Source organism: Monodon monoceros, unplaced genomic scaffold (genome assembly GCF_005190385.1).
Source record: "Monodon monoceros isolate NGI ecotype Baffin Bay Population unplaced genomic scaffold, NGI_Narwhal_1 Super_Scaffold_10, whole genome shotgun sequence".
Classification (NCBI taxonomy): Eukaryota; Metazoa; Chordata; class Mammalia; order Artiodactyla; family Monodontidae; genus Monodon; species Monodon monoceros.
Window position 1 is genome coordinate 10,370,356 of NW_021703766.1, and position 13,473 is coordinate 10,383,828.

General features: G+C 46.0%; 1 protein-coding gene across 2 annotated transcripts in view; it reads left to right on the forward strand.

Annotated features, from left to right (window-relative positions):
- The first annotated feature begins 337 nt into the window (after positions 1–337).
- The window catches only part of ADAMTS18 (ADAM metallopeptidase with thrombospondin type 1 motif 18), a 158,203-nt gene continuing 145,067 nt past the window's right edge, over positions 338–13,473 (forward strand). Inside the window, exons 1-3 of one of the 2 annotated variants that reach the window (XM_029245788.1) lie at positions 338–450; positions 1,599–1,689; positions 4,613–4,929. In XM_029245788.1, the coding sequence (XP_029101621.1) occupies positions 349–450; positions 1,599–1,689; positions 4,613–4,929 (510 nt within the window). In that variant the 5' untranslated portion in view covers positions 338–348. Of the gene's footprint in view, positions 451–1,415; positions 1,506–1,598; positions 1,690–4,612; positions 4,930–13,473 lie in introns of those variants that run through there. The other variant, XM_029245795.1, reaches the window with a different exon arrangement.

A 13,473-nucleotide genomic window follows, 5' to 3' on the forward strand; every position in this document is an offset into this window, starting at 1 on the left:
CATGCAGGACCTCACTCCTTTCTTTCTTTATAAAACTGACCCCCTCTCTTTGGTCCTCTTTGAAATGTCAGCTCCTAACAGACATCTTACACTTACACACCCACTCTTAGACCCCCTCCAATTAAATTAGATTCTGCTCTTATTCTTTCTAATTTAGGACCCCATTCTTTTCCTGTAGGCTATTTGGGATCATTTTGGTTCTGGTATTGTCGAGTTATCCCTTGAGGGTCTTTTCCATTGGCCTGTGAGGAGAATATATTTTGTTCATCACTGCAAACAGTGGGGATCAAAAGATCAAATAAATGTGGTGTGTAATCGGCAGGCACCCAGCAGAGGGGATGCGCATTCATGGCGATCGCAGCAGTGTATGTTACGGCTCATTTCTGCACGTTGCGGGGTCTGGGGCCAGGATTCAATCTTGAGGAGCTGGAAACGCGGTCACTTGAAGAGGTGAGGCCACCGCCAGCCAGCCTGGGTTTTCACAGCTGCAGCCGGTGGCAAGGCTCTTGCTTCCAGCCCTCCAGGCCGCCTGAGATTTGCGAGTTACCGGGATTACTCTTTGGGTAGCGAGGTACTCTGGAGCCCAGCCAAGCCCGGTTTCCTCAACCTTATCAAGGGGTTAATAAGGCCCACCTTTGCAAGGAGAGGGTCCGAGGTGAGCGAGATAAAGCAAAGGAGGGCAGCTGGCCCTTTGGAGGTACTGAGAACGCTAAATACCTGGGCTGTCTTGCCAGGAGACTTGTAAAACAGAAGTCTGCACCGGCAGCGAGAGAAGTCGCGCCACTCACCTGAGTGCCGCCCTGCTCGGCTCATCCCTCCGTGCGCTTCAGTGACGCTTTCCCAGCCTGGCCCAGGGCGCTCTCCTCCCTCCCTCGGCGGTCGCTCCCTCCCTCCCCCTTCCTCTCCCCCAGCCTCCCCTCCCCGTGCGCCCCCTCCCTCGGAGCGGGAGCGGGGAATCCCACGCCCTTGCACCAGCCCGGGGGCTCGGACGGGCCCGGGAGCCGCTGGTCGCCAATCACCGTGCGGTGGAGAGGCGGGCGCTCGGCTCCGGCGCGCTGGAGGAGCCAGCTGGCTCTACTGGCCCCGGGAGCCTCAGACGCTCACCCCGACACAGACAGACGCACGGACGGGAGGGCAGGCGCGAACAGAGTCCCCCGGCCGTCTGCGCTCGGAGGCGCGCGCCAGCCCTGGTCCGGGGCTCCCCCGTGCCGCCTCCAGGAGCCGCAGGCGGCGCTGTGCAGGCCGGCGCCGGCGGGAGGGAGGGCGCGCGAGCTGCCGGAGCCGGGGAGGCCCGGCGCGCCCGGCCCGCGATGTGAGCGGCGGCGGCTCCCACCTGGCGCCGCACCTGGAGCGCCGCGCTCCGGGGCGGCGGGGAGGATGTGCGCCGCCCGCAGCCGCCGCGCCCGCACCTGACCATGGAGTGCGCCCTCCTGCTCGCGTGCGCCCTCCCCGCCGCCCGCTCGGGCCCGCCGTGGGGGCCGGCGGGACGGGGGCGCGTGGCCAAGGCAGGTGCCCGGCGGGGAGGCGCCGATGGCGGGTGGCCGGGGACCCCAGCCCCGCCGCGCCCCTCACGCACGGTGTCACCTTTTCTCTTGCAGGCGCTCCAGCTCTGCTGCCTTTGCTGTGCGTCGGTCGCCGCAGCCTTAGCCAGTGACAGCCGAGGCGGCGGCGGCAGCGGATTAAACCACGGTTCGTATTCGCCGCCCCCCCCCCGCGCCCCACCGCAGAAGGGCCTCTCCAGGCACTTTGTCCCTTCCTTCCCCCCAAAGAGAGAAAGGGCAGACGAGGCCACCCCTCCCCCCCACGGGGCAGGTGTGCGCGCGTCCTGGAAACGGTTCCTGTTTGAAGAGGGGGATGTGGCCCGGACTCTGAACTTATCGGAAGAATCAGTGCCTCAAGCTGCAAGTCACATAAATGAGAAAACAATACTTGCCCTCGTTCACAGACGGCTGGTTTAAAAAAAAAAAAAAATCGGTGCTGCGGTGAGAAATTAGAAAGTGAGTGGGCATTGACTAGGTAGCTGATATCAAAGGGCACCTTCCTCATCTCCTTCCTCTTCCGGGAAAGGACATGCCCCCTTCTTCCCCCGTCTTCTTTCCTCCTCCATCTTTCCTCTCCCCCATCTTCCTCCCCCCACCCTTCACTCCTGTCCCCTTTCTCCCTTTCCTTCCTTCTTTCTCCCTTTTCTCTTCCCTCGTATTATTGATTCCCAAAGATCACTTTTAGAGAGAGGAAAGCAGGTAGCCTCTGGTGGGGGGGGGGCGGGGGGTTTTGCTTTATCTCCTTTGAAGTTCCCTCGCTTCAAACTTCCAGAACACTCTTTACTTCTGTCATTTATTAACTTCTCCCTGGCACCTGGAAGGAAAATCCTTGTTTCCATTGTTCCCATGGGCTACTGGAGAACAGCTGATTCCTGATCCAAGGTTTCTATAGCAAGACCTTGATGTCTAGCCGGGGTTTTATCATTTTTTAGTCTTGCAGGCTTATCTCCTCCTCTCAGGGGACCAGGGATCATACTGGGGAGAGGGGGGATGGCAGAGTCATGGAGAAAGGCTGTGCCACCAGGGAGTGGGTGAGTGAGGGGACAGGGGAGAGCCAGGAACTTGCCCTTGAGAAATTCGCCTTTTGTCCAACCAGAAAAGCTGGCTGCAGTTTCTAAAACAAGCCCTCATTGTTTCATCAGGGCCAAATGGCTGGAGGTCCCCTCCATTCCAGCTACCACCTGTAAGGACCTCATCTTTAGGTAGCCCCTGAGCCGATTAATCAGATCACTCACTACGGGGGCCCTGACTGCCCCTCTTCCCATCAAGGACTGAATATTACCATCAGCTTGCTTGTTCATTCTCCCCTTGGAAACAAACTAGTAGCAGGTGTCTGGGTGGGGGGCTTTGCAGGCTGATTCTGCAGACCGCTGGCTGGATAAGGCTTCTGCGTGTTCTCCCAGCTAAGAGCAGGCAGAGTTTCAGATGGCTTTGGTCAAGGAGGTAAGAATCAGCTTACAGAGACTGTGTCTGAGCACATGTCAGGGATGGTTTTCACAATTAGGTTTTAGTATGGGGGAGGGAGAAGGTGGTTTGTCCCTAAGAAAAAGCTGTGTTTAATCAAAAGCCACATACCAGGAAGGTGGCATAGTAGCAATTTTTAAGAGAAGAGAAATCATGTATATCCCGCTCAATTTTTTTAAGGTTAAGAGGAAAACATTTTTTTCAATTGCTTTTTAATATGCATGTCAATTAGATAGTATTTCTAGTTAAAGGAGTGAAGAAGAAAATGGGGGAGAACGGCAAGAACATTGTAAGAATGAATTTCTCAAGCAATATGAGTAACAGATGGTTCATACACAGAACATAGTTGAAAATTATTGTCATATTCGGATTTTTTTTTAAAATGTAGGACCAATTATAATATCACTCGTTGATCCCTGCTAGCTACAGGGCTTCTGTTCATTCCTTAGCTTTTTCCTTTCTTTTCTCTTCTTGTTTTTTTTTTCTTTTTTCCGGTTGTTGACTATTTTGGGAAAAGGGAAATTCCTCTTGCTTTTCCTCCTCCAGTAACCAAGGACCCAAGTGACTCAAACATGCCTCTTGGTTATTCAGAATCTTTCTAAACACGGTCCAAATTAGTTTCCCATTCTGTGCCTAGAAAATGGAAATACAGAGCGTTTTTTAATGCGCAGAGGGCATGTTCCAGATCATCTTGTGGGATGATACTTTTCAGTTTCAATGTCGTGTGATAGAAAACAGTTTGCTAGCCTCGTATTTTCAAGCAGCAAGTTGTTTAACTTCTCTTCTCTGGGACAAGCAGTAATTAGCGCTGCTCTAGGGAGCAACGGTGAAGGTATTTTTAAACACGTCTTTCCAGGTGTCCCCTGATCTGACACGCCCCCACCAACATGTCTGAGCAATTTTCAGCAACAGACTGTAGTGGGAAGTTCTGACAATTTCGAGGCATTTTTATGTATCCACTCTATTTTATGCTTACAATTAAATGGAATTGTCCCAGGGAAAGCTCCTTTGTAAAACGCTGAGTGATACAAGTGCTGGAGTTTTATTATCACATATAATTAATATTGGAAACATAACACTACAGTTACTTGTTAATTACCTGAGAATTCATCTCAGGTTGCTCAGTGCTGTGAGTTACATTTGAAATTTAAACTCTGTCCCCCCCACCCCAATGCTCCCAATGTAGTTTAAGCACAAAGGTATCATCTTGGAAAAAAGTGTTCCTTTCTTGGCTTTGTGGGTTTTATAGTTATTAATACCGTCTCCCCCAAATCAATTTTTATGTATGGATGACTCTATGACTAATATATAAAAAGTCCATCTCTCTCTGCAGACCATGAGAGTTGTGGCATTTTCCAGAAACATTCTTGACGTTCAACAAGATGGTGCTTGACTTTTAGTTTCTGTAGGAATTGCTGTGGCAGAGCTAATTGTCAAGATCACACAATTCTCCTTGTCATGAGCTGCTCTGAATTATATGTAGTTTAGGTGCGTGGCCATAGAACAAGTATCTTTCAGCTGTGTGTTGCTCTTTGCCAGCCTTTTGGAAAGGGACCCTCGGGCACTGTGGGCTGTGGGTGCTGACAGCGAAACCTTTCCCATTGCAGATTACGTCTTTGTCACGCCGGTAGAAGTGGACTCGGGCGGGTCGTATGTTTCACACGACATTTTGCACAGCGGCAGGAAGAAGCGGTCGACGCAGAGTGCCAGCAGCTCCCTGCATTACCGATTTTCAGCATTTGGACAGGAACTACACTTAGAACTTAAGCCCTCGGCAATCTTGAGCAGTCACTTTATCGTCCAGGTACTTGGAAAAGATGGTGCTTCAGAGACTCGGGAACCCGTGGTGCCAAGATGTTTCTATCAGGGATTTATCAGAAACGACAGCTTGTCCTCCGTCGCTGTGTCTACATGTGCCGGCTTGGTAAGCACCCCTACTCCCTCTTTCCTGTGTCTTGTGTAACTGGAATGAACAGATATCTGCAATCCTAAGTGCCCTTGCAGCCAACTCCACACATTCACACTGTCAGCTTTGATACGTATAATATTCTCAATTGAATTAATCTAATCTCCCAGAAAAAGAAAATCTATCTAAAAGAACTTTAATTACCATTTAGAACGTTCTTTTGATGTTTAATGGTCTGGGCCTCTTCATTTTCCATGTTTGAGACGATCCCCCAAGGAAATTAATTTGATGGATGCCATTCGCTTTGGAAAGTCTTGAGAGACCAGGCTTTATATAAATCTAACAAGCTGCGTGCCTCTACAGTGCTTTGAAACAGGGAAAACTGTATTTAATGCAAAAGTGTGTTCACTGCCCTGGGAAGCCCAACCTTCCCTGTGGAAGGGAGGCCTCTTGTTTTCTTTCAACTAATCTGTTCATGTTGTCCTGCTCACATAAGGCGTCCTTTCTGAGTGTGATGTGGTGTGTTCAGGGGCTGGTGGGATTAAGTGTGGCATCCAGGAAGGCAGGACACTTAAAAAGATTTGGGACAAGCGTTATTTCCTCTTGTGTAATCCTCAAGTGTTGGGCTCGAGATCAAGAATATTGGTATAAATGATGCTTGTCTCAGGATTCAGTCATCTGTGAGACAATAAATGGTGATCTGCGTTGATTTCATCTTGTGTTGCAATTGAGAAGTGTCTGTAACTGACAGAAGAGTTTGTGTGTGTTGAGACACACCATGGTCATGCTCTGGCGTGGCTAGAAGAAGGAAAATGTGAGAAAGCCCAGCTGAGGATGTAGTTAGTGTAATGTACGTGATACATCGTGACTGAGCAAGAGAGAGGGGCTTAGGCGCTGGTGAATGAAGACTCCCGTGTTCTTGGCTAGCTGAAACTTTATTATTTAACTTGTTTGTTTTCATATTGTGACTTGACATGTAGTTAAAATCTTTCATCACAACCAGAGTTATGATATTTTTTCGTATGGTCTTTAAACTATAGAGTGAAGCAAAGATTTAACAATTCCTGGCTAAGCTGGATCTGTTTAAATGAACAATATGGCTTACTAGTGACCTATATGTTCTAAGATAGTTAGACGCACCTAGGCAGCCCACACACACGTGAATATATCTTGTTTTTGTTGTTTGGTTGGTTTGGTTGTCATGAGTCTCTTGCTCGTTTGGGAACGTCCCCCTCTTTTCCCTCTCTCCTGTCTTCCAGTATCCTTATGTCTTCAGAAGGAGGTTAGGCCCTCCATCACAGTGGCTTAAACTATCCCATTCCAGATACCCCAGTGGTGAAGAGTAGTCTGTCCAAGTTCATCTTTCATACCAGCCCTTACTAGTAGGACCATGGGCAAGTTATGAATCTCTCTGTGTCTTAGTGTCTCTCTCTCTACAATGGGAATAACAAGAGGGTTTACAGCACCGTGGGGATAAAGTGACTTCCTACGTGGAAAGTGCTACAGCAGCTCTTGGAAGGAGCTTAGTCTCCCCGTGGTTAACGCGCTCGATATTCCACTTTCTGTGAGTGATAGGAAATCTGCCCAATTATCCCATATTCATAGATGTTAGGTTGTTTCTCCTAAGAAGGAGATTCACTTTTGAACAGGGAATGACCACTTAACACATAGAATGAGGCAAGTTAAAAAGTTCCATCTTGGGCTGAAGGTGAAAGAAGTCATTGGCAACCACATCTGCCCGTGTATAAGGCCGATATAATTTTTTTTCTTTGCGTACCAATCTGATTTTTGTTTGTTTTTATCTTTTTAATTCAATTTTTATTTTATATTGGACTGTAGTTGATTTACAATGTTGTGTTAGTTTCAGGTGTACAGCAAAGTGACTGAGTTATACATATACATACACATATATGCATTCTTTTTCAGATTCTTTTCCCATGTAGGTTATTACTGAATATTGAGTAGAGTTCCCTGTGCTATACAGTAGGTCCTTGTTGATTATCTATTTTATATATAGTAGTGTTTATATGTTAAACCTAAACTCCTAATTTATCCCTCCCCCCCACCTTTCCACTTTGGCAACCATAAGTTTGTTTTCAAAGTCCGTGAGTCTGTTTCTTGTCTGTAAATAAGTTCATTTGTATCATTTTTTTAGATTCCACATATAAGCAAAATCATATGGTATTTGTCTTTCTTTGTCTGACTTACTTCACTTAGTATGATCATCTCTAGGGCCATCCATGTTGCTGCAAATAGCATTTCATTCTTTTTTATAAGGCTGTTATAAATTGAAATCGTGAAACTCACAATCTCTTCCTACTTTTCAACAAGCCAGCCACATATACTTAATTAACTTTAGTTCTGTAGGCCTCAGTTTCCTCTCCTGAGCCATGTGAAATTATTTCTAAGACCACGGCCATCTCTAGGCATCTGACTCCAATTATCCAATTGTTTGGGCCCATGGGGCATGGGGTAGGGAGAGGATCAAGCTTATCCCCCTTGCATTACCCACCTCCCCAAGTCCCTGCCGAACAGCAGCAAAATACAGACACAGCCATCCTCAATCAAACAATAAGAAAAATAAAACAAGGAAGAGGACAAAGCCACAAATGAGAAGCTGAGACACTGCTCTGTATTAACGTCTGTAACTTCTATTGAGGTATAATGTATATACAGAAAAGTGCAAAAATGTATGTACAGAAAAATGCAAAAATCGTGGAGTACAGCCTAGTGAATTTTTACAAAGTTCACACCGCTGTAACCAACAACCAGATCAAACAGGACATTACCAGTGTCCCAGAAGACCGGTACCCCACATCCCCTTCCAGTGTCTGTCCACCAGAAGTAACCACTGTCCTAATTTGTAACATAGCTTAAGTTCGCCTATTTAAAAATTTTTTACCTAAGAGATGGTCATACAATAATTCCTCTGTATGAATATTCTACATTGTTTCCATCTAATTGTTGGTGGCATTTAAATTGTTTCCAGTTTGGGGCTGTTAGGAGGAGTAATACTAAACATTCTCGTCTATGCCTTTTGGTGAGCTTATGGACACATTCTGTTGGAAACATACCAAAGACTGAAGTTGCTGGGTCATAGGTTAATATATATGTTTTCCCTAAAGCAAAATAGCGAGCAGTGTGGTCAGTGTTCGTCTGTTGGTTTTGCAGCTAGCCCTTATACAGGCAGCACTCGCCCTAAGCAGGGAGAGTGGCACCGCCCAGCTCCTTCCCCAGGAACTGCACTTGCCGCTCTTTTCCTAGATTCAGCCAAACAGCTTTTCAGAGTGGTTGCACTAATTTACACGGCCATCAGCAGTGTATAAGAGTTCCAGTTGCTCCACATTCTCATCAACACTTGGCTGTTGTCTGTCTTTTCCATTTTTGCCACTCCCATTGATGGACGTGAAGCAGTATCACACAGTGGGTTTAGTTTGCATCGTTCTGATGGTTAATGAAGTTGAGTATCCTTTCTTATGCCTACTGGCCACTTGTATACCCTCTTTTGTGATATCATATATGGACAAGAAGTATTATACAGGTTTTCCCTGTTATCTGAAAGTAGAGTGTCCCTATGAAGTCTTTCGTAAGCCAAAATGACAAAAGCAAAGAAGCAATTACCTTAGGACACATCTTGGCAATGAATGCACAAAATAAATTGACATAAAGCACAAGTGCTCACAGACATAGTTCAGAGCTACAGTGGCTTGATGCAGAGATTCTTAGTGCAGTTCCTGGGGAAGGAGCTGGGCAGTGCCACTCTCACTGCTTAGGGTGAGCGCTGCCTGTATAAGGGTTAGGTGCAAAACCAACAAACACTGACCACGCTGATCGCTATTTTGCTTTGGTTTTCTTTTCCATAAAAACGAAAATCCTCTTCGGATTCCTTTTGGTTAGCAAAAACCAGGTGCTAATTGGGTTTTTCGTAAAAGCGAAGTGACATAAAGCAAACTTGCGAAAGTGGAGGACTCCTGTATATGTTTTCAGCCCAAACTGTGGTGCTTTTTCCTTTCTTTGTGAAGAGAAACGAGGCTTCTGAGCAAAAACACCTTTGCCAACTTAGCATCTTTGATATCATGGCTTTGCGTCTCTAACGATGCATTGACTTGCATATGAAACACTGTTGAATAGCAATAGTGAACCCTGGGAAATCACTTGAGGCTCCACATTGAGGAATCTCTTCTCTAGGCCCATTGAGAGATGGGGATGGAGGAAAATCATCACTCCAGGAGGAAGAATTTTTCCTTCTAGCTACCCAGAACCCATGAACACTGCTCACCTTCTTTGGTCAGACAGGGGGTTCCTAAAGTGAATTAGCAAGTGCTGTAATGCATTCAGAATAGTGGATGATTCAAGGCTTCAGGAGATGGGCAGGTCTCTGACATGCTTGGTGGATGGGCAGGTCTCTTACACGCGTGTCAGAGTTCACAAGCCAGAAGAGATAAACGACTCTTCTGGCACGAATACAGAAACTGACATGAGGTGAAGGAGACTGAGATGAATCTTCTTTCACCTGAAGTGTCTCCATTGGTGTTTCCCCGAGACAGGTGCTGGCAACTGGCATCAGAGTGACTTTCAAGGTTCTAGCAATTTCCTAGTGTGCATCAGTGTGTATTAAAAAAAGTGAGAAGTCCCCTTTAGATAATAGAGTACTGACAGGAAAGCTAACCATTAACTTGACTTGTTAGGGAAACTCCAAGAGCGAGCGAGAGAGGGTGGAGGGGTTCTAATAGTGAAATATATTTGCATACATACATATTCCGGTTAGGATTTCTCCGGCAGGGAATTCAGTAATTCAGAATTAAACTATACTCGAAATAGTCTCTTAAAATGTACCCCCCACACACGATGGGTCTCATTTTATTCAGGAGTTAAGTAGGCAGTTATTTACTTGGAATAATCCATCAAACAGGAGTTGCAAACTTCCACGAGTGAATCCTGCCTCCTGTTATGTCTGGAGGGGGTGTTCTTTAAAATTTTTATTGGCGTATAGTTGCTTTACAATGTTACGTTAGCTTCTACCGCACAGCAAAATGAATCAGCCATACATATACATAGATCCCGTCCCTTTTGGATTTCCCTCCAATTTAGGACATCACCGTGCATTAAGTAGAGTTCCCTGTGCTCTACAGTATGTTCCCATCAGTTGTCTGTTTTATACATAGTATCAATAGTGTACATGTGTCAATCCCAATCTCCCAATTCCTCCCACCCCTCTCCTTTCCCCCTTGGTATCTGTACATTTGTTCTCTATGTCTGTGTTTCTATTTCTGCTTGGCAAATTAGGTCATCTATAAAATTCTTCTAGATTCCACATATATGCATTAATATACAACATTTGTTTTTCTGTTTCTGACTTCACTCTGTATGTCTCTAGATCCATCCACGTCTCTACACATGACCCGATTTCGTTCCTTTTTATGGCTGAGTAATATTCCATTGTATATATGCACCACAGCTTCTTTATCCATTCCTCTGTTGACGGACATTTAGGTTGCCTCTGTGACTGGCTATTGTAAATAGTGCTGCTATGAACATTGGGGTTGCACGTGTCTTTTTGAATTATGGTTTCCTCTGGGTATATGCCCAGTAGTGGGATTGCTGGGTTGTATGGTAGTTCTATTTTTAGTTTTTTAAGGAACCTCCATACTGTTCTCCATAGTGGCTGTATCAGTTTACATTCCCACCAACAGTTCCCTTTTCTCCACACCCTATCCAGCATTTATTGTTTGTAGATTTTTTGATGATGGCCATTCTGACCTGTGTGAGGTGATATCTCATTGTAGTTTTGATTTGCATTTCTCTAATGATTAATGATGTTGAGCGTCCTTTCATGTGTTTGTTGGCAATCTGTATATCTTCTTTGGAGAAACGTCTATTTAGGTCTTCTGCCCATTTTTGGATTGAGTTGTTTTTTTTGATATTGAGCTGCATGAGCTGCTTGTATATTTTGGAGATTAATCCTTTGTCAGTTGCTTTGTTTGCAAATATTTTCTCCCATTCTGAGGGTTGTCTTTTCGTCTTGTTTATGGTATCCTTTGCTGTGCAAAAGCTTTTAAGTTTTTTGTTTGTTTGTTTGTTTGTTTGCTGTATGCGGGCCTCCGGCCCCTCCCGCTGCGGAGCACAGGCTCCGGGGACGCGCAGGCCCAGCGGCCATGGCTCACGGGCCCAGCTGCTCTGCGGCATGTGGGATCCTCCCAGACCGGGGCGCGAACCCATGTTCCCTGCATCGGCAGGCGGACTCTCAACCACTGCGCCACCAGGGAAGCCCCTGCTTTTAAGTTTTTTAAATTTTGAATGCCTTTCAACAGGAACAAGCTCTCTCCAGCTCACCGCTGCCCCCTGTGCCTGGCTGCCTTACACCCTGTGAAGGTTATGTAGGTTTGCAGAACTTTGTCCCAGAATCTCAGGGTTGCAGATGAGCCCTATCTAATCACTCTCTGTCACGCACGTTCTTTTGACCATACCCAGCATCTCCTTGACCACCACGTTGATGAAACTGTCATTACATCCAGGAAGCCTAGGCCATTGTCAGGAGACCCTTCATCTTGATGTTGAACTACATACAACCTGCCTTCTTATGACTTTCACCTGTATTTCTTAATTTCGTTGTCTGGGATGCTAGGACAAACCTTTGTCTTTCTTCCTACCTACTAGGAGATCTCAAAGACCCTTTTGCCCCCATTTTTTCTACCTCGGCATTCCTTTTTCAGGAAGACGGTAATTTTCAGAGTGTGGTTAGCTGGATTAGCTTAACCTGAGGTGTTGAAAATGTCAATATCTCTACATACAACAGAAGGTCAGGGAGGCTGGGCCCAGGAGTATGTATTTTTAATTCTCCAAGTGATTCTAATACGTATTAACATTAGAGAACCATTGGATTAAGACATTGGACATATAGGCAAGTTTTTTTTTCTTAATTGCTGTTGGTTTGACAGACTGAGCCGATTTCTGCAACTTAGTAGAAATGTCACATTTGGAGAACTGACTGGAATGATACATTGAATGACTGTCATTCAAGTATTGACGGGCTTCTGTTATGTCAGGCACTGTTCAGGGCACAGGGTGGAAGAAGCTGCAAGCAAGGTGGATGCTGTATTCCGTGTCACTGGATTTCATTCTAAGGAAGAAATGGAGTGGTGATATTAGACCGAGAAATGCTATTTTATTCTGAACCAGGCTGTGATGCAGTGGAGCCCTGGAACAAAGGGTTCATGGAGTATGGTTTTAGATCAGGATGTTAACAACTCAGAAATGTCCTATGTTAAAGACATTTGCTTAACTCTGTTTAAAAAGTTTCCCTAACTTATTTGACTATGGAAACTCTTTTTCAAGGAACCTCTCTTCATAGTCTGGTAGTGACAAGAAAATCACCAAAGCACTAATTCCCAAAAGAGGTACTATAATATTATGTATTGATTTCTAACTAAGAGGTATTCCAGCCATAAAAGGGTTTTATGACCCTCTAAGTGGTATCCTGGTCATACATTCCGATAAAATTCGGGAAACTTTTATTAAGCAAGTGTCTTTGCTCTAATACATTTCTCACCTTCTAATGTGCATTGTGAAGCTCCGAGCGGTGGGATTTTGATACTAATTTGACTGCTTCCCCATCCCCTCTTTTAAGCCATGCTTCCATCCACAACTTGCCCACGGTTCCATGGTTCACCATGAAAGAACGATTCTTAGGTCTGAGATTATTTGTACTTTATTGGTACCAGATGAATCCAGTTACCGCGTACGTCTTCCAGTTGGGAAAACGCACCTCTTGCTTAAACTCTGGACACTCAGCTCCAATATGAAGATCAAAGCAAGAGGCATGCAAAAATGCCACCCATATAGCATTTGTGCCCAGATCTGTGATACGTGGGTGCCTTACCTCTGATTAATCACCTCAGCAGGGGGCCCCGCTGGCGGGAGTGGTAGAGAGCTGTGCTGTTCCTTTGGCATCTTCTGTCCAGTCTCTGACTAGGATCCAGCCTCAGCATCACATCAGGGGCTCAGAGTGGAATATGTACCACGAAATCCCTCCAGCCTTGACTGCCGATGCACCGCCCAGTTTTGTCACTTGGTCTTCCTTCCTTTCCTTTTGCTTTGTCTGCAACAATTAAACCATAAGTGGAGTTTCTCTTCCACGGCTGGCTGCCCTGATGTCCCCATTGTCTCTTTCATAGTGGTGGCCTTTTCGGACTCTGACGGCAGGGACCCATTCTCCGGAGAGCCCAGGTCCCTGAAAGGAGCTTTGGTAGCAGTTGGTTTCAATAGGCAGTAGGGGAACACTTTGATCTCCTTTTTTTTTTCGGAAGTATTTTATGACTCAGAAAGCTCCGCCATTGAGTTGTCTGTTGCTGGTTGCTGGCTGCCCGGTAGTCTTTAGAAAGATTTCCATTCATAAAAGGGCTGAAGTTAAATGACCTTAGTCCAGACAGGCAGAAAGAACGCAGGCTCTCCTGCTTTGTGGGGCCTCGTTAACCAGCAGAGGTTTGCTGCGTGACACACACCCCCTTGGCACTTTTTGGTCACTTGACAGGATCACGTGAGGTTAAGGATTAGACTGGGTTC